The sequence below is a fragment of the Rhinopithecus roxellana genome, chromosome 14, assembly GCF_007565055.1.
Source record: "Rhinopithecus roxellana isolate Shanxi Qingling chromosome 14, ASM756505v1, whole genome shotgun sequence".
NCBI classification, from domain to species: domain Eukaryota; kingdom Metazoa; phylum Chordata; class Mammalia; order Primates; family Cercopithecidae; genus Rhinopithecus; species Rhinopithecus roxellana.
In genome coordinates, this window is record NC_044562.1 from 132,658,459 (window position 1) to 132,679,225 (window position 20,767).

General features: G+C 40.9%; 1 protein-coding gene across 3 annotated transcripts in view; it reads right to left on the reverse strand.

Annotated features, from left to right (window-relative positions):
* WDR33 (WD repeat domain 33) overlaps window positions 1–20,767 on the reverse strand; it is a 111,890-nt gene that overhangs the window by 14,135 nt on the left and 76,988 nt on the right. Inside the window, exons 8-18 of one of the 3 annotated variants that reach the window (XM_030916906.1) lie at window positions 11,887–12,013; window positions 10,328–10,482; window positions 10,155–10,233; window positions 9,600–9,710; window positions 8,546–8,640; window positions 8,249–8,335; window positions 7,881–8,020; window positions 7,137–7,289; window positions 4,534–5,622; window positions 2,232–2,340; window positions 149–713 (exon numbers count right to left, since the gene is read on the reverse strand). In XM_030916906.1, coding sequence (XP_030772766.1) covers window positions 607–713; window positions 2,232–2,340; window positions 4,534–5,622; window positions 7,137–7,289; window positions 7,881–8,020; window positions 8,249–8,335; window positions 8,546–8,640; window positions 9,600–9,710; window positions 10,155–10,233; window positions 10,328–10,482; window positions 11,887–12,013 — 2,252 coding nt within the window. In that variant the 3' untranslated portion in view covers window positions 149–606. Of the gene's footprint in view, window positions 1–148; window positions 714–2,231; window positions 2,341–3,105; window positions 3,204–4,533; window positions 5,623–7,136; window positions 7,290–7,880; window positions 8,021–8,248; window positions 8,336–8,545; window positions 8,641–9,599; window positions 9,711–10,154; window positions 10,234–10,327; window positions 10,483–11,886; window positions 12,014–20,767 lie in introns of those variants that run through there. The other 2 variants (XM_010363435.2, XM_030916907.1) reach the window with 2 other exon arrangements.

Consider the following 20,767-nt stretch of genomic DNA (forward strand, 5'->3'; position numbering starts at 1 on the left):
ATTCTCCTGCTTCAGCCTCCCGAGTAGCTGGGATTACAGGTACTACGCCTAGCTAATTTTTGTATTTTTAGTAGAGACAGGGTTTCACCATGTTGGCCAGGCTAGTCTTGAACTCCTGACCTCAAGTGATACATCCAGTCCGCCTCCCAAAGTGCTGGGATTACAGGCATGCGTCACTGCACCTGGCCCCTCCCTTTTCATTTTCGTTCATTTCTATTGGCTATTTCAATTCTTCCTTACCATGCAATATATATAAAACGCTTGGAAATCTCAGGATAAAAATGTGCCATTAAAGGAGTCTCTCTTTTCCAGCTCTTTTTCGTCTGTCTCATTTACCCGTCCTCTCCTCTCTACTCAGCAGTTTGCAAAGATCCTAGCTCCATTTCCTTCTGGCAGACAGGCTCCTTCACTTCTCAGTGTGTTCCTGCAGCTAATGGCTTCTTCACTGACATGGTGTTGTTTGAACTTAGTGTAATCTTGGAAACAGCAGACCTTTGGAGTAAGGAAGCTAAACATATTCCGTTTGGACTTACCTATGAATATTAATCCTCCCATTACCTCTATCTGTTTAAAAGTACCCTGCTCCTCAAGGAAAGAAACCCACCACTACAAATTAGAAGGGATGTGGCCACCAGTGATGGGGCGGCGGCAGCGGTTATTCCAGTAGGGGATGGCAGGGCCACTTTCTCGGCTCTCCCTTCTCCCTTTGGTCCCTGGGAGGAGAAAGGAGGAAGAGAAAGAAAGGGGGCGGGGGATAAAGAGAACAGGGAAAGAGCAAGGATGAGAGGGAAGGAGGTGGAGACAGACACAGGGCAGGGAGAGGAAGAGAGGCAGCTCTCAGTTTGCTGATGGCGATAACTTGGGGGGTAAAAGACTCTCCTTTTGTTTCTCTAGTTCCCTGTGGGCCACCTTCCTTCCGTAGAGCCTCTACTACCACTTCCACACAATGGGAAAGCAGTAAACACTCTCCAGTTCCCTTACCTCTAATCTCACACATAAATTCAACATTAGCATAAATTCACAAAGTCCTAGGGCTGTAATGCTGACAAGGACTTTTCTTAATTGGATAAAATGGGGGCAAGAATCTTAACATGTACTACACAGTGCTGTGGGCTTAGCCAATTAAAACTGAGAGTGTAAAGTTCTGTGAAGGCAACCTCTGCGATCCTCCTGATTCTCCGAGCTGTGGTCTCTCCCTGCTATGAAGTGTGTGTTGAACATAACACAGTGTTCCCTCACTCTCCTCCATCCACACTCCGAGTCACCCCCTCCAACTCTCCCCAACAGCGAGCTGCCTACCGCGCTCCTGCTCCAACTCGGGAAGGATTAACTCTAAACTCCCAAATAGCCCCACATCTCAATACTAATCATTCTCATCTCTTTCCTTTTCATATCAACAACCTGAGGAACCACATATGGGTAGAGTGCTTTCTTCTTTTCAAATGGTGCAGAACTACATAACCAGCTAAAGAATTCAATATATGACAGGATTTGGGAGGACACGGTGTGATAATAAAAACACTGTCAAAAAGTTTAAGCAGAAACAATTCATCTCTTCAGGATGGCAGAAACATACATTTGCGGCCGGGCGCGGTGGCTCAAGCCTGTAATCCCAGCACTTTGGGAGGCCGAGACGGGCGGATCACGAGGTAAGGAGATCGAGACCATCCTGGCTAACACGGTGAAACCCCGTCTCTACTAAAAATACAAAAACTAGCTGGGCGAGGTGGCGGGCGCCTGTAGTCCCAGCTACTCAGGAGGCTGAGGCAGGAGAATGGTGTAAACCCGGGAGGCGGAGCTTGCAGTGAGCTGAGATCTGGCCACTGCACTCCAGCCTGGGCGACAGAGCGAGACTCCGCCTCAAAAAAAAAAAAAAAAAAAAAAAAAGAAACATACATTTGCACTCAGTGAGCACCAGGAACCACCTGCATTGGCAACAGATGGGCAAGGCCAGCCCTGCCACACAGGCACGACTGCCAGAGCCTGTTCGGGTGCCTTCACTGTCAGCTTCTGGGGTGAGGGGCTTACTTCCTCTGGCCAGCGTTGCTGCTTACTAAACAGATCTAAGAAAACGACCAAAGACAAAGTTCCTACCTGAATGACCATGCCCTTATTTTGCCCAGAGGTTCAAATGACCAGTCTATCAATGACTGACCAACAAAACTATTTACTGTAAAATGTGCACAAAGGTGGTAGAATATAATCTTTTATTCAGCTGAGCAGATATTTACCTTTGTTGGGGCCAGGTCCTTGTCCGGGGTTCAGAGGAGGAATGCGACCTTGTGCGCCCTGCTGCCCTAGGCCTGGTATCAGGGGTGGGGGGCCTGTGCTCTGTCCTTCCTGAAAATATGTTTTTAAAGTGAGGGTATGAAATCACAGGCTTGTGCTACATAAATAGCGACTGTATCATAATATGACAACATAAAAACACCCAGTAAATATTTAGCTAGTGAGATGACAGCAACATTGTCCTTAAATCAGGAGAAAGGAGATACTTCTCTTACTATAATAATTTTTTTAAAACACCTGTATTTTAAACCTGTTGACAACTGTTATTTAAAATTAGATCTTTACTTGTAATGCCAAAAAAGAACATTAATGGAATGTCAGAAATCCTAACACAGTAACACTAAATTAAACCAATTAAAACAACTGGTTTAAGTAACTGGTCTGGTTAAAGTGAAGCAAGTCAGATTTCAGCATATAAGGAATAAGAGCACAAATTTTCATCGGGCAACTTCTGAGATCTGAAATGCACTACAAAGTATCAGATCTTCAGACTCATTCTACCAGTATTTCTATAGGTCAATTAAAATTTCAGAATCATGCTTTCCATGTATAAAACCTTTTACTACATGGTACAATAAAAAATCTCATTGAATTGTCCCAGAAACTCAGGCCTGTCCTTGTGACTCTGACATGTTTCAGTTATAACACAGTAGCTAAAGTTCACATTTTTTTATCCTCCAAAATGAAAACTGTTAATTTACTACCAGAAATTAACAGTAAACTGTTAATTTACTACCAGTAGTTAAAATACTACCAAATTACTATCTGGAATTTGGTTACTACAATTAACCAAAAACTGTTAATTTACTGGTAGTTAAATTACTACCAGTACTAATTTACTCCCTGCATACCTTGAGTACCTGGAGGCCCCTGTGGGCCCAAGTGACCCTGAGGGCCAGGCGGACCTTGGGGACCTATGTGAAAACAGCTTATAATAAATATTATACACACATAAACTGAGCAGTAAATTAATAAAATATATAATACTTCAAGATTTAGGGCAATTTAGAATGGCAATCCTATATTTAATTCATCCTAACTTCTGAGAAGTGCTGAATAAAAATCTGGAAATAACTCAGATGCCATCAGATTCTCCATTGCTATGACACTTTTAGGTTCTGGAAGATCTACTTTAGAATAGTAGATAATTTGTTTTAGTTAGTTAGTTGAGTTCAGGGAACCCAATGGTCATCTTTACATTAGGGATTCCTGGTGGTATTTGAAAAACCAAAACAGATTGTGCTTTCTACATCCGTAGCATCCCCTTTCTCCAAGTGTCTCAGGGAGTCAATATTCGCTTACTCACTCATATTTTTGGTCCAGTGTGGACCAAAAGTGAGTTTTCAGGGACACAACTCAGTTATTCATACCCAAATAATGCCTCCAGACTAAGAACTTGAGAAAAGCATAAAATGCACATAGCTGAGCAGTATTACATCTATTTATGCTCATGCAATTCTTTTTGTAATTGACTCCCCCAAGCAACCTGAACTTTCCTCACAGTATCTCTCAAGCACAAGCTCAGCAAATGAGCAATAAAAATTGGCTAACAAAAACAGAGTCTTCAAAAAAGGAGAATTTCTACAGAAATGCTCTTTCCTGCAAATACTGTTATATGTGAGTTGAAAACAACTTGAGCAGAGTTTCATCCAAAGGGTCACCATTTCCAGAATGCTTAGCTCAATTCTGGAATCACAGGTCTCTTTTATTTCTATTCACTGTAAAAACAGAGTGAGGTACAGAGTCTATAGTATACTCATGAGTTAAATATCCCATCCTATCTCTTCAAAGCAGAGTTGGTGACTCAGTGGCTGGCGGGCCCATGGAACACCAGGCTGCAATGTAAAGGGCCCGGAAAAGGAGGCATGACAGCCTCAGAGCCGACCACCATGTAAAACATGCTTCCTCCTCAGGGTCACAGCTCTCCTGGAGCCCTGGGACAATTATCAACTGTACTCAAATGAGAGTTGACCTTTTCTGGAAGAAACCCTATTACCAAAAAAAAGAAAAAAGGTGAGAAGTAAAAATGAATACTGAGATGTACTTAATGGGAGTATAACCTAACTCATCATTCTTATGATTTCCTTCTTCAGCCAGGAGGCTAGTATCTTAAGCTACTGCCACTACTTGATTAAGTATTTATATCCCGCTGTGACCATTTTCCACAATACTCAGCAGTATCGCTTCTGTGCAGCGTGTATTTTCCCAGTGTGTTAATGCCGGTAAGCTGGAAATGAATAATACCTGGTTGAAGGGGGCCCGGGGCCCATCACCTAGCAGAGGCGTTTTCTGCTGCTGGAATGGTATTGGCCCTTGAGATGGGTGTGGCCCTCTTGCTGGGTTCTGCTGTCCCTGAGGTCCGGGGGGTCCTTGCATGCCACCCTGGGGTGGAGGTCCTAAAGAGCCCTGGGGTGGCCCCTGCTGACTTTGTGAGCCTGGAGGCCCTCGCAATTCCTGGGGAGGTCCCAGCATTGATCCTTGGGGTGGAGGCCCCTGCATGCCTCGGATCTCCTGAGGACCTCTCATTTCCTGAGGGCCGTGTCCCAGTAGTCCACTTGGAGGGTGAGGTCCTCTCATCTCTTGAGGCGGGTGGCCCATCATCATCCCTTGGGGAGCAGGACCCTGGTTCTCCCGGGGGCCTGGAGGCCCCTGCATTCCTCTTGGATTCAATCCCATCAGAGGTCCCTGAGACACAGGACCTTGGATCCCTTGAGAGCCTGGCCCGCCTTGGATCCCATGAGGATGAGGAGGTCCTTGCATTCCTCTGGGACCAGGTGGTCCCTGCATACCTTGAGTACCTGGAGGCCCCTGTGGGCCCAAGTGACCCTGAGGGCCAGGCGGACCTTGGGGACCTATGTGACCCTGTGGGCCAGGTGGACCCTGAGGACCCATATGACCTTGAGGACCAGAACTACCTTGTGGTCCAGGTGGCCCTTGAGGTCCCAAAGGGCCATGAGGTCCAGGATGCCTCTGCATTCCTTGGGGCCCATGCATGTCCTGAGGCCGTGGCAACCCCTGGGGCGGGCCCTGGGGTCCCTGTGGTCCCATGAATCCTTGTGGCCCCCCACTTCCCTGATGCAGTGGAGGACCTTGTGGTCCCATTTGTCCCTGGGGTCCAGGAGGCCTAAACTGTCCCTGTGGACCTGGAGGCCCCATTTGAGCCATGTTCATTGGCATCTGCTGAGATGGATGGGGCTGTTGAAAACCTTGAGGAATCTGAGACATTGGACCTTGTCCTGGAAAAGGCTGGGGTCCAAGGAGAGGGGTGCCAGATGAGGGAGGAGGCTGAATTTGCTCAACTTGTTTCTGTGCAAGTCTTTCAATTTTAAGTTGCTGGAAAGAAAGAAAGAAAAAAGCATGTTGAATAAATAGGCCAGAACCCTTGAAAATGACAATATTGCTGTCATGTATTCCATTAGGGGACTCTCAAAATAAACATAAAAACTGCTCAAACTCTTCATTCTCCAGTGGTGATTAGGGTCCGTGCAACACTCAAGCACTGTAAGGAGTTTTAGGTTCGTTCTCATTCTTTTTAAGTCCTGGGACACAGCAGTAAGGATTTTTTTTTTTTTTCCGTCCCCTAAGCTGGAATGTAGTGGTGCGATCATAGTTCACTACAGCCTCACCCTCCTGGACTCAAACGATCCTCCCACCTCGGCCTCCGGAGTAGCTGGGACTACAGGCACGTGCCACCGCACCCAGCTAATTATTATTATTATTATTATTATTTGTAGAGATAGGGTCTTGCTGTATTGCCCAGGCTAATCTCAAACTCCTGGGTTCAACTGATCCTCCTGCCTCGCCTCCCAAACTGCTGGGATTACAGGCGTGAGGCACTGTGCCTGGCCTAGTCAGGATTATTTATGTCCATCTTGATCAGGGAAAGCCCAATACTTCACCACTTTCATCATTCTTGGTAGCTAACATAGATAGGAAAAATAAGAACAAGCTACCTGCTATATGAGCTGACAAAAAAGAAAAATTCTTTCATAAATAGGTGAATTCAAATTAAAACTATGTTGGCTTTATCTTTTCAATTTAAAATGTATATTTAACTTAGATCTACTCACTGCCCCAACAACTAATTCCTTTTTTGTTGTTGTTATTATTGTTTTTGAGGCAGAGTCTCACTTTGTGGCGCAGGCTGGAGTGCAGTGGTGAGATCTCAGCTCACTGCAACCTTTGCCTCTGGAGTTCAAGCGATTCTCCTGCCTCAGCCTCCCATGTCACTGGGACTATAGGCATGCAACCACCATGCCCGGCTAATTTTTGTATTTTCAGTAGAGGTGGGGTTTCACCAGGTTGACCAGGCTGGTCTCGAACTCCTGATCTCAGGTGATCTGCCTGCCTCGACCTCCTAAAGTGCTGGGATTACAGGTGTGAGCCACCACGCCTGACCCTAATTGGGTTTTAAAAGTCCAAGATATGACTCAAGGAAGTCACTTAAAAAAAAAAAAAGTTACTCGGGCGTGGTGGTGCGTGTATGTAGTCTCTGCCACTCAAGAGGCTTAATGTTGGAGGATCACTTGAGCTTGAGAGGCAGAGGTTGTAGCGAGCCATGATCGCACCACTGCATTCCAGCCTGGGCGACAGGGCATGACTCTGTCTCTAAAATAAAATAAAATAAAATAAAATAAGTAAAACAAAATATATAAATAACACATTTTTAAAAATTTTATGAAACAGGATTCTTTTGGAAACTAGTCTTCTAGCATAGCAAGAGGAAATGGCAGTGTTTGTCAGACCATCGGAGAGTCCCTTCCCTTTTCCTTAAGAGCATATCAATAAAAATGTCATCACTACCCTTTTAGCTCATCTTCAATTCCCCCCTAAAGAGCTTCACACACCTCCAGAAGTTGTGGGTTAGTATACTGTAATGTAGCCATTTCTTGCTCAATTTCTGCTTGTGTTTTTTTCTTCTCTTCCAATTTAATGTCTTCTTTTCTGTCATTCAGCACCTCATTTGGAGCAGGAATTGGAACTTTATTTTGCATCCAAGCCTTGGGAAAGAAGAGAATACTAAAATATACCCTAAGTATGAAAATCACAATGATAGAATGAGAAGACCGCTCTACAATGTCATCTGCTCAATCTAACCTCCGAACCGTCTTTCTTTTTACCTTTTCTCCATGACTCAAGTACATGACTCATGCTAATTCTTACTGACATATTACTAGGTAGAAATTACTATGGTGATAAAAGCTGCAAGATACTGCATGTTATTAAGAATGCAAAGCTTGCCAGCCTCTTCACAGGGTACATGCCCTTTGTGTTGAGGGGACAATTAAAGCAGAAGATAAACAATGGAGAAGAGAATCAACTACTCCCATACTCCCTCTGCTCCGTGCCTCTTTCTTCTATTTCCTCTCATAGCATGGATGATAATAAGCAGGTGAGGACAGAACAGAGAAGACTGATAACAAACTCAATACAACTGCAAAGCAGTAGATGAGAACCATGTCTAAGAGTGCGTGAATATGGGAAAAATGCTCCAGTACAGAAACACCTTCAACAGTGAGATAAGCCGAGAGAAACGTCAAACTAACCAACCAAAACCTCTGCGTGGATGAGGTGGAATCACTTTTACTTACTTGCTGGAACTGAGCAGGAATGGGTTTGGCATAAGGAACTTTCTTCTGAGGTACTTTTTTCTGATCCTTTTGCATCACTTCCTCCATCCCCCAGTCTAAACCTGGAATTGTCATTTCAATTTCATTTGATTCATCTTTCCCTGTAACCGTAAAGAAAAGTGGTTTGCCTCTTAAATAAAAGAAATCGGCCACTTGATCAATGAACACATTATTGGAAGAACAGATTTTAAGTATTATGCCGTTTATATAATTTTTATCAACATTTCTCAACATAAATCATTTTGGTATTTCAATATATTTATCAGGAAGATAAACAGGTCAAGAAAAAAATTTATAAAAATAAAATGTATCTGTGTAACTTCTCTTACCCATCTGTTCTTGTTCCATAGCTAATTTTAGTTGTTCTGGTATTCCCATTCCTGGAATTACTGCCAGGCTATTAGGTTCAAGGTCATCTATAAATAGTAATACACCATTGTCAATAGAGAATTTATAAAAGTAGTGACTGATAAAATTAATGCTTTATAAAAATGAATGTCACTGATGATTTATAAATAAATCTACTATAAAATTAAAATGCATTTTGTATAATCTTCCCAACATCTAACACTTCTCTAACAGAATACCAGATTTCAAAGAAGGACAGACGTGCAAGAGTCTTATACCATATTCTACTCCATCTTCAGACATTCCAGGTAAAAGGTTTAGATTATATCGATCTCGCATTTTATCACCTGGTCGGTTTCGAGTCCAGAATTTGCTGTAAAAATAATTAAGAGAAGAAGAGAAGCATGGTTTCAGTATTTTTCTGGGCACTTAACAGTACTAGGCAGACCCTTGGTAAACACAACAAATTTTTACAATTTGTTTCTTCTACAAATTTAAAATGTGAGGTCATACACTTTGGCTCACATCTGTAATCCCAGCACTTTGGGAGGTTGTGGCAGGAGGATTAAGTCCAGGAGTCCAAGACTAGCCTGGGCAATATAGCGAAACCCTGTCTCCACAAAATAAAAATCAAAAAGTTAGCTGGGTGTGGTGGCACACACCTGTAGTCTCAGCTACTCAGGAGGCTAAGGCGGGAAGATGGCTTGAGCCCAGGAGTTTGGGGCTGCAATGAGCTGTGTGATCTCACCACAGCACTCCAGTCTGGGTGACAGAATAAGACTTTGTCTCTTAAAATAATAATAAAAATAAGAGTAAAATGTGGGGCCGGGCAAGGTGGCTCACGCCTATAATCCCAGCACCTTGGGAGGCTGAGGCAGGAGGATTGCTTAAGCCCAGGAGTTCGACATCAGCCTGGGCAACACGGTGAAACCCCCTCTCTACAAAAAATGCAAAAATCAGCCAGGTGTGGTGGTGTGCGCCTATAGTCCCAGCTACTCAGGAGGCTGAGGTAGGAGGATCACCTGAGCCCAGGGAGGGTGAGGCTGCAGTGAGCTGAGACCGCACCACTGCATGTCAGCCTCAAAAAAAAAAAAAAATATGGAACACTTTTGTTTTAAGTCAGAAGGCAAAACAAAATTTGAATAGCCAAAACCATATTCAATACCCAATCTCTTTATTGCAATATAAGTATTTGTAAACCACTACAAAAATGTTCCCAAGAATAAGTTGGAATATAAATTAATATGTCAACCAACCAATAAAAATAAACACATACAGTATTTATTTCCTGTTGCTCCATATAAAGCTTTGCTACTTCAATATAAAGCTTACCTAGTATGGTCATTGGAGCCTGAGCAGAGAATATGCCCAAGAGGATGCCAGGCCAGACTCCAGATCATCCCTTCGTGGGCCATCTCCATCCCACCCACTTCCTTCTCTACCCTGCAACAGCACCAAAGAGAGAAGACTTTTTCACAAAAGTTACCCAGCTCCTCCCTCCCCCTCAAAAAATACATTTTCTGTTACCCTTAAAACGAAGCTACCAAAGCCTGGACTTGGACTCTGGTGAATTCCACATGTCTCAGGGGTACTGGCTTGTCGTTGCCAGAGGACATTTACCCTTTCATCCAAAGAGCACTTCACAGGGGAAAGGCTGCAAGCATTTAGAAACTAGGAAATCTATTTTACTCCTCCTTAATGACTTCCGTATCCACAAACAGAGGTACATTTTCTATTCCAGGCTGGATTTAGAATTGAAAACTGCAAGCAGTCTCTGATATAGGATATATGAACACTCAAAAAAGTGACACAACTATCATGTCTGCACACATTCAGGTGCTCTCTTCACAAAATACACGACTTTTTCACATACTAAATCTTACATACCCAACATGCCAGAATAACAAAGAGCCATCAGAGCCTCCACTGGCAAACAGTCCTTCATGAACAGGATGCCAGGCCACAGCTGCAGAACACAGACAGGGGACAAGACACGGCGGTCAGGATCTGAGAATGCCACAGGTGCCCTCGTCAAAGAGAAGCGTATCACAGCCACTGACCTGTGGCTTCTTTCTTATGACCTCGGAAAACTTGAAGCTCTTCTTTTAGGTTTCTGATATCAAAAAGTTTACAGAGATGATCACGTGATGCTGTGAGTAGCCAATTGCCATTAAGGTTTAATTTCACTTCCATTACTGTGTTTTTATGGGCATGACTAGAAACAAAGTATCAAAAAAAAAAATTGTCAGAATTCAAAACAAGTATAAATGTAATGACCATTTTTGATGAAAAGCGAATGGATCAAGATGGCAAGAGGTTCGGCCTAGAAGCAATAAAGCCTGTAACAGCCTATAAAGGATCACAGTTATAAACACACTTAAAAGAAACAGGTCAAGGACAGAAATAATATGCACTGCCCAGACACAGACAGCTCTCATCAACCAGTTAAAACAGCAGCAGAGGCTGGGTGTGGTGGCTCACGCCTGTAATCCCAGCACTTTGGGAGGCCGAGGCAGGTGGATCACCTGAGGTCAGTTCAAGACCAGCCTGGCCAACATGGTGAAACCCAGACTCTACTAAAAACACAAAAATTTGCCGGGCGTAATGACGCATGCCTATAGTCCTAGCTACTGAGGAGGCTGAGGCAGGAGAATCGCTTGAACCCAGGAGGTAGAGGTTGCAGTGAGCCAAGACTGCACCAATGCTCTCTAGTCTGGGTGACAGAGTGAGACTCTGTCTCAAAATAATAATAATATAGCAGCAGAGCTTCCACTGAACAGTAAAATTTATCTATGAAGCAGGGGAAGCACATGAGCACAGAAATTAATATTCAATAAAGATCATTACATTTCAAAAATTCCATAAAATTTCTCTAATTAAGACAAAGCATAAAAATGGACTGGAAAGTTTGACACTTAATTTGAACTAAGGACAATGCAACAACCCCTGGCCTACACAATGGACATATCCAAGGGAAAATTCACAAGGCATTCCAGGTTGGCATGGCCATTGGGGTTGTACAACAAAGCAGCCTTGCTCCAACCAATTCACTTTTAATATGGTCCTCTTCCCAATGGGAAAGACCAGGAAATGGATGCTTGGTCAAAAAAACATTAACATATGCATGTAGCTGTGAATGTTCACAAATAACTGAAAGAGAAAACTAGATTACATAGCTTACATAAGTAAGCACATCAGACAAAAAAATGAGAACTGGTTCAAAACCAGAGGAAAACCCTCTCGAAATAGATGATGTGAGATGGAGAAGGCTGGGCCGTGTCTAGTAAGGGGCACACGCATCAACTCCTCACAGTGCCACAAGGTATTCTGATGACAGACAATAGGCTAGAATAGTAACCACCTCCCTCCTCATCCTCCTCCCCACCCCCATATAACAACCAAATTAAACTTAGATCTACATGGCAGGACAGAAACAAGCCTTACTTCATTAAGAGTTCAGAGATGAATCATAATTAATAAGAAGTCTATAGATCCAAGTCCATCTGTTGCCTAAATGACTTTTCCAGAAATACATAAGAGAAAACAAAGCTAAAAGTTAAAGGATACACTGCTTTGTTCCCCTTTGTTCAGAGGCCAAAGTGGGGTTCCTATCACTTACAGTGTTGCAAGACTCTGCCCAGTCTTGGGATCCCAGAACTTGATTGGCTGTTGACTATCTTTACTTCCTGAAACAACTAACCCTTTGGTTGGATGCCAGTCTACACATTTCACATCAGCACCATGCCCTGTCGGAAACAAGTTAGGATTAAAACCTAATTAGTTATATGCATGTAAAGCAATTTAAACCAAAGTAGAGAAACCTAGTAAATGTTTTGCTCTCAGTGCTCAACTTAAAACTTTTTTTGTGAAGACTCTTTGGCCTCTGTGTCTGGAAATTTTTCAGATACAGTGTCCTCTCCTCCTATGTCAAGACACACAGGAGCCAGTCCTCTTCTGGAGCCAAGTGCATCTTCCCACCTACTTGCCGGGAGGTCAGTCGAGGCTTTTGGAGGCTGACCTCACAAGACCCCAGTATGTAAAGCTTTTGAAGCATCTCATGTTGTTCCCGATGACCCTGATTCCAGGGCACAATCCCTGTCACTCACTTCATTGTCCCACTTGGTGATAGTTCTTACAGATGAACTTGATTCAACCTGAATTTAGGACTTTGGGACCACCATTTAGTAATTTAGGACACCACTTTCTAGATGGAATGACAGGAAAAGCCAGCCTTCAGCTCCTGTTTACTGATATGCAGGAGAAATACACTCTTTGCTTGATTCACACATGTTGTGACAGTTGGATGAGGTAAGATGAGGTAATAATAACAGCTATCCTACTGTAGGCTTGCTATATTTTAGGAAGTGTAATGAGCACATATAAGCATCACCTTTTTAAATCTTCACAAAATCCTGAGGAAAGTATTAGCATTATCTCCATTTTACAAGTGAAGAAACAGAAGGGCTGGAGGGGTTAAATAACACATCCTAGATCCCAAAGTCAGTCAACAAGAACAGGAGCGAGTCTCTGAGCCTGGTCCGTGGGATTCCAGGGATGGTTACTTCAGTAACCACCGTGCTAGAGCATAAGCTCACTTCACAAGTGTAATAGATTAACTTACTAAAAGTCACAAATGTGAAAGTCACTTTGCAAATTTGAAAAAAGATGGGTATGATTTTTGACGAACTGGATGCTGTACAAAACCCCAAGAATATTTTACATAACGAATGAACTAAGAAGTAGGTGAGGAGTGAGGAAGAACATTCAGAGCTTCCTTCTCTGCCCTGGATCAAATCCAGCTTCTGTGAAGTTCTGAGGTGGAAACAAGGAAGGATACAGAAGAATAGAGACAAAGGGAAGTGAAGTGGGAAAGAAGAAATGGGTTAGAGGCACCGAAAGTGATTTGTACCCATTCACAAGGGGAGACATTTGGGTCTCAAATGGACATAGGTTTATCCCAACACAATATCCCATACTGGCAAGCATGTAGGGAGGTAACAACAATCTGGAGAACAGTTTGGCTGTATGTATCAAAAGTATAAGAAAGTGCATCTCCTACAACCCAATAATCTCATGTCTTAGATTTTTATCATTAGGAAATAATGGATGTGCAAAAGGATTTGTCTGCAAGGACACTGACTGATTCAATTTATTTTTAATAGAACACAAATATATTACAAAATAAATTGCAGTGTGGCATATGTACTTAAAGGAATGTGATACGCCTATTATAAACGACCCTATAGATGATTTAATGGCATGATTTAAATGTTCAAAATTTATTAAAAAAAAAAATACACCAGCGTATACCATCACTGTAAAAGGCCAACAGTCAATAACATGAGTGACTGTGTGAGCTTATCTAAATAAAAGAAAAAAGCCAAGAAGTCTAGACACCAAATTGTTAACAGAAATAATATTAAGCTGGAAGGTGGTATTGATTCTCTTTCCTCATGTTTATTCTATATTTTTATATTTTCTACAATGAACGTATTTTGTAACTGGGATCTGAGGATGGGAAAGGGGAAGAGAGGTTTTGCTGTTGCTTTGTCTTTTAAAAAGAAAAATAACTGAAGATGGAATAATTGAAATATAAATACACTTCAGTCTCCCTTGCCCCTTGTTTGCCTTAAGAAATGTTAATTAACGATTTGCCCCTGAAAAGGTATGGCCAGGGAATTTTAAAACTCTATGGGCTATTGTTACCCAAAAATAAGTATTATGTATAGCTATGTAACCATTAATCAGTCAAACTGGGATTATAGGAAATGCCTGAGAAAGCAGTTTCAAATTACAATACACTATACGAAAAGTTCATATTCTTAACAGCCATCTCTATCTACCCTCATCTTCTCTGGGACACGTTTATTACATAAAGAACGTATGTCTGTTTAGTTTTAAGATATATTTAAAGAAGCATACGTAAAAACAAAAAACTATGAACCCAAAAAGGAACCACAAAATAAATTTCAGCTGCTTTAATTTTGTTTTCTAATGTTCTCTAAAATTTATTAAAATTTAAGCAAGTGAGGAATCTCATGAATTTACCCATATCCATACACATCACAGATATAAATCAAACTGGTACTGATTCTTGGATATAATTTTATTCATCGCTGTTCTTAATAAAACAAACAATACTAGCAAGCCCATATACTTATGTGTAGTGTTATTCTAAGCGAAGTCTGTGTAGTGACTCATTTTACATCTGAAGACTGTAAAGCGCGGACAGATTAAAGAACTTGCTTGGGACCACACTGATGATATGGGGCAGAGCAGAGATCTGGATGCAGGGAGGCCCCAGAGCCTCTGCTCTTTAAGGACTATGTGATACTGCTTTCTTAGATGCGAAAAGGTGAATGTAAGAGTTACAAGAGCAGAAAAAACAAAACTGTGTCACTTCCTATTTGCTTCTCTATAAAGACTCAGTGCAGAACGGTACCTAGCAAACAGTGAATTGGAACAGGGAGAGACTATTCATTTTTTTTTTTTTTTTTTTTTTTTTTTTGAGACGGAGTCTCGCTCTGTCGCCCAGGCTGGAGTGCAGTGGCCGGATATCGGCTCACTGCAAGCTCCGCCTCCCGGGTTCAAGCGATTCTCCTGCCTCAGCCTCACGAGTAGCTGGGACTACAGGCGCCCGCCACCACAGCCGGCTAATTTTTTGTATTTTTAGTAGAGACGGGGTTTCACCGTGTTAACCAGGACGGTCTCGATCCCCTGGCTTCGTGATCGGCCCACCTTGGCCTCCCAAAGTGTTGGGATTACAGATGTGAGCCACCACGCCCAGCCAACTATTCATTTTTCAGCCTTTACATCATTTTACTTTTGAACCACGTTCATGTAGTATCTAATTTTTCAAAATTAAACACAAATAAATGAAATAAAGTTACTTAAGAAAATATATGAAAAAAGTATGTGTAGCATGCTAACACTTACAACTTAAAAACAGACGGATACACACCCACACGCCTTTGCTCAAAAATGCCTACCACGTGTGTCTGAAATAATACAAAAGAATCTGGTAACATCAACTGGTTCCAAGAACTAGGTAGATTGGCACACAAGGGAAAAGAGATTTTTCACTACACACTGTTTTGTAATGTTTCAACTCTGAAACACATTAATGACCTATTGAGAAAATTCAACTGAAAAAAATTTACTAAACTTACTACATAACAGTGGATTACCTCTGGAAAGTGGGTGGGAAATCTTTATAAGCAGCATATATCATTAAAAGAATGTTTTAATGTAAAAGAGAAAAATAAATAGATTGCATATCAATTTTCTTCTATTCCAGCTTAATCTATTTATTTTTCTCTTTTACATTAAAACATTCTTCAGGAAGAAGTGACTGAATTTTCAGTGAAGTGAAAAAAAAAATTTCAAATGATAAAATTCTACCCTCACATGTCAATGTTGATATATTTAGATCCAGAGGAATAAGACCAGTAGAAATTCATCCTAATAATTTAAGTGGATTAAAAAAACCTTTGATATGTAAAAGATGGCACTTGAAGTCTTATTAATAATAGCAAAAAAATGGAAACAAATTTTAGAAGTGGAATTATTAAACAAACTTTGCCACAGCCAAAAACTATTAAAATGAAGACTTTTGAGACAAAAAAAGTTCATGAAATAATGTGAACTAAAAAGCAAGCAAAACAACACACATACAAACTATACATATAAATACATTTTTATAACCATCCTAACATATGTATATCCATTTTGTACATTTTATACTTGTACATTTTGGTACGATTACCAAAATGCAGATACGGATAGGTAGAAAATGAAAATCACATTGAGAATAATGGAAACAAAGATGAACTTCTATCCACATTTCCTCTAGTATAATATTGTGGTTTTAAGAATAAACAACATGGATTATATTTTGTGTGTGAACTCTGATTTTTTGTTTTTTGTTTGTTTAGATATGTTTTTAATATGAAGAAAAAAAAACACCACTGAATGCAAGTTACTTTGCTAGGTAATATTTTCCCATCAAATTAACAAAAATTGATCAGGCACAGTGGCGCATGCCTGTAATCCCAGCACTTTGGGAGGCCGAGGCGGGTGGATTGCTTGAGTCCAGGAGTTTGAGACCAGCCTGGGAAACATAGTGAAACCCCATTTTTACAAAAAATACAAAAATTAGCTGAGCATGGTGATGCATGCCTGTAGTCCCAGTTGCTCAGAAGGCAAAGGTGGAAGATCGCCTGAGCCCAGGGAGGCAGAGGTTGCAGTGAGCCAAGATCACACCACTGCACTCCAGCCTAGGCAACAGAGCAAGACCCTGCCTCAAAAAAAAAAAAAAAAAAAAAGAAAAGCAAAAATTAAAGTTGGTGGCACTCAATGTTAACAAGAGACAGGAATAGGCACTCTCATCTGTAATTGGTTGGGAAGTAAATTAGGACAACTTTTGGGTGAGACCATATAGCCTATCTATCACAATCTTAAAGGCATATAACCATTGATTCTATCAATCCACTACTAGGAATTTACCCTGTCACTGCAAAAGCACACTAAGACTTATGTACAAAGATATTTACTGCACCTTGTTTGAATCGACAAAACTGGAAATAACCTAAACATGAATCAATGAGAATTTAAGAAAATTAAGGTAAAGACATATAATTGAATACAATTCAGCTCATAAAACTGAGGCAGAAATAAGGACCTTTTTGGGGGTTTTGGAAATGTTCTATATCTAGATTATAATGTGTCAAATTTTATAGGACTGTAGACCTACAAAGGGTAAATGTTACCTTATTTAAATTATACCTCAGGGCCAGGCATGGTGGCTTACACCTATAATCCCAGTACTTTGGGAGGCTGAGGCTGGAGAATTCCTTGAGCCCAGGAGGTAGAGACCAGCCTGGGCAACATAGTGAGACCCTGTCTCTACAAGAAAAACTTAAAAATTAGCCAAATATGGTGGTGCATACCCATGCTCCCAGCTTCTCAGGAGGCTGATGTGGGAGGACTGCTTGAGCCTGGGAGGTCAAGGCTGCAGTGAGTTGGGATTTTGCCATCACATTCCAACCTGGGTGAGGGAGATCTTGTCTCAAAAATAAAACAAAATACATATAAACAAGATACCACACACACACACACACACACACACAATAAGCCTTTTAAAAAATATAAGTGGAAAAGCTAGATTTAATATGGTTCTATTTGTATAAAATAATACTTAAGCTAGTAACAGTTTTTTAGGGAGAAGAAATGGTATGGGAACAAGAGTGGCATTTACTCTTCTATACTCTGTAACTTTTTTTTTTTTTTTTTGGAGACAGGGTCACGCTCTATTGCTGGGTCTAGAGTGGAGTGGGAAGTTGAGCACAGGAGGCGGACGCTGCAGTGAGCTGATTGCAGCCTCCATCTCCTGGGCTCAAACAATCCTCTTACCTCAGCCTCCCCAGTAGTTGGGACTACAGGCATGCACTATCACGTCCAGCTAATTTTTTTATTTTTTATAGAGATGGAGTCTCCCTGTGTTGCACAGGCTGGTCAAACACTTCTTAACATGTGCTTTTATTACTTTATTTAATGGCAACTACTTCTGGTGTCCCTCTATTCAAAACTCAAGTGAATGACTGATACCAATTAGTGTTTTCATTTGCCAACAGAACCAACCAGTGCCTGTGGTCCCAGGAAGATGAGGCTCAGATACTCAGAAGGGATGCAGCTTTTCACTGATCGCTCTCAGACATGGTCTGGGTGCATTAAGTTTCAGGATACTGTGGGCTTTGTGAAGAGGCAAACCGCACATAAAAACTTAATCTTATCTAAATTATTATTTCATAGAACACTGATTAAGTACCAAACACATGGTTTATTAATTTCAAACATTAAGCCTAAAGAATGCCTCTACACTAAATCTGATCATTTCATTTCTGAGGTATAGAATTTCAGGATACCATTATTCTAGGCTCTTTGTGATTCCCCAAATGTGAAAATTCCAAGAATGTAGTGTTTGTAATACTGAATTAATACAGACTTAATGGAAAATTCACCCAGGTAACAAGAGTTTTTGGAGCCTAGTGACTAGACGTTATAGTACTAAAAACATCTCCCTAAAAGCTAAAGATTTTAGTAGTGAAAATTTCTTGCTGATGAAAGACCAAGCATTTTTTCAAGTAATTAAACTTCTCAGAATCTCAAGTCCCTAACAACAACAAAAAAAGGAAGACAAAATTCTGAACAGCACCAAATCTGCTCCAGACACTGCAAAGTCCACTGCAGACACAAAGTGTGGCCCTGCAGGGGACTGACAGGAGTCTATAGGTAGATTGTGGTGGACATGCAGAATCCTCAGTAGGATGGCAGAGCTTAAAGAAGCCACTGATAAAGGGATGAAAGATTCAGCAGTAAGACTTGGAGGTACAATTGCAAAATTCTAAAATTAAGACATTCCAGTTGTAGAGCACTATGTGAAGAAAAAGACTATTATAAATCTGGGTGGAATTCCCTCTGAACACAAATACTGAAGAATTTAAACTGCACTGTCCCATATGGCACCTATTAGCCACATGTGGCTGTTTAAATTTGTTTTCGAGTTACAATTTTAGTTTCTCAGTCATATTAGTGACATTTCAAGTGCCCAATAGTCACGTGTGACTGGTGGCTAGAATATCAGAGAGGAGAGATATAGAATACTTCCATCATCACAAAAAAATAAAATAAAAAAACCTATTGGACAATAACTGGCCTTAAAGAAAGCATCCTTTTAAATTTCCACAATCTTATTTTTATTTATCTCAGTTGTACTATGAACAGCAACAACTAAAAACTATCTTTCAGTGACACCAGAGCTTGAGAAGACCTGCAAAACTATCCAGCCCTCTTAACTCTGCAGATGAGAACACGGAAGCCTGAAAGGGGTAAGGCAGTGATGGGAGGGGACCCGGACTTTCTTCCTCCTCATCCAATCCTGTCTTCACCTCACTAAATATAACATCCAGATTAAGTGGATAGTCCCTTTTGTTCCAATTACAAATCAACTTTCACTTTCTCAACTGTAACTGAAGAGCTTTTACATGACAACTTCTGTACTCCTTTCCACCTCTCAGAACTATACAATAAAACAATTTAGGGATAAATACGTAATTATTTTGACTAATAAGTAAACACATTGATTCTGAAGACCAGAGTCTTGTTCAGAATGAAGGAAGGTGACAACCATAACCTAACTCCACCAAAAGATACTCCAAATTAATCATACTGAGTTATTTTTAGATATGAAGCACTGAGAACAGTGAGTTTGCATCATTTCTTAGTTAGCTATCCAGCTAAACATTCCCTCAGGGTATGTTCCTAGCTAAATGACCAGGACAGAATCAGCATCTCCTGGAGACAGGTGACGCTGCTTTGTAGATTAACCTGTGTCTAATATGCCAGAAATGTTCAACTTACTACTTTGTAATAATTATTTGCAGAAAGCGACCATTAATAGCATTAAAATGTACAGCAAACAGGAAGTAAATGATTTCACTTATTCTACTCATTCTTTCACATAATCATTTATGTACTCTTCCACTTCCACTCATTCATTAATTCAAAATAAAATGTGCATGATGCCAACATTTATTGAGTTCCTATTATTGGTGCTCAACCTCTCAAATATGTGGTCACCAACCAAAACGAGGCCTGAATATTGGGGAGTATTTGTAGGGTTACATAGTGCTAGAACAATAGCTTTTTAAGAAAGTTAATACTTAGACTAAGTCTTCTGGGTCAAGATAGAAAAGAACCTTAAAAAACACGAGTGCACTTTTAAAGACCTTTCTCCACAAAATAAAAACAGAAAACTCTGTTTAAAATATGCTATGTAACCATGCTCGATATGGCAAGGTGCAGAATGCAAACAAGATAATTTTCCTAATGAAAAAATGCTTAATGTGTTAAAAAGGAGATTCCAGAAATAAAATGCAGAGACTCCTTTTAATAAACCTTAAAATTCTAAGAATAACATGATAAATGGATTAGGCATTAGATATCTGGTGAACATTAGCTATTTGGTGAACAGACATTTAGACTCGCTTTGTAGATGGTGAAGCCTTCTTGTTCATTATTCCCTATCCCAGAACCGTAAAGTGTAGTGCAGTGAAGGCTAGAACCAGTAAGGGCAGAAGGTCTGCTTTTTGACGATTCCCTTAAAGGAGGAGGTTCCCTGGCTTCTGTGAAACTGGATGTAAACTCTGTGCCCTGTGCATTTTTCTCAGGCCCTCACCCCTCCTCCACCTGATCACCCCTCCTCCACCTCATCAGATCCTAAGGAACCTGTTACCCCAAGCAGCTAAATAACCCTGTCTCGAGACAGTCCATAGGATCCCAAAGCTCGGTGAACAGTCTGAAAACCAATACATAATAAGTTTTATTTGAAGGTCAGAAATGGTGTCCATGTTCCCATTTTATTTTTCCTGGATCAGGCCATTTTATGAACAAATGTTAAGAAAATTTCTTTTATACAAAACTTACAAAAAGCACCAAGGTTT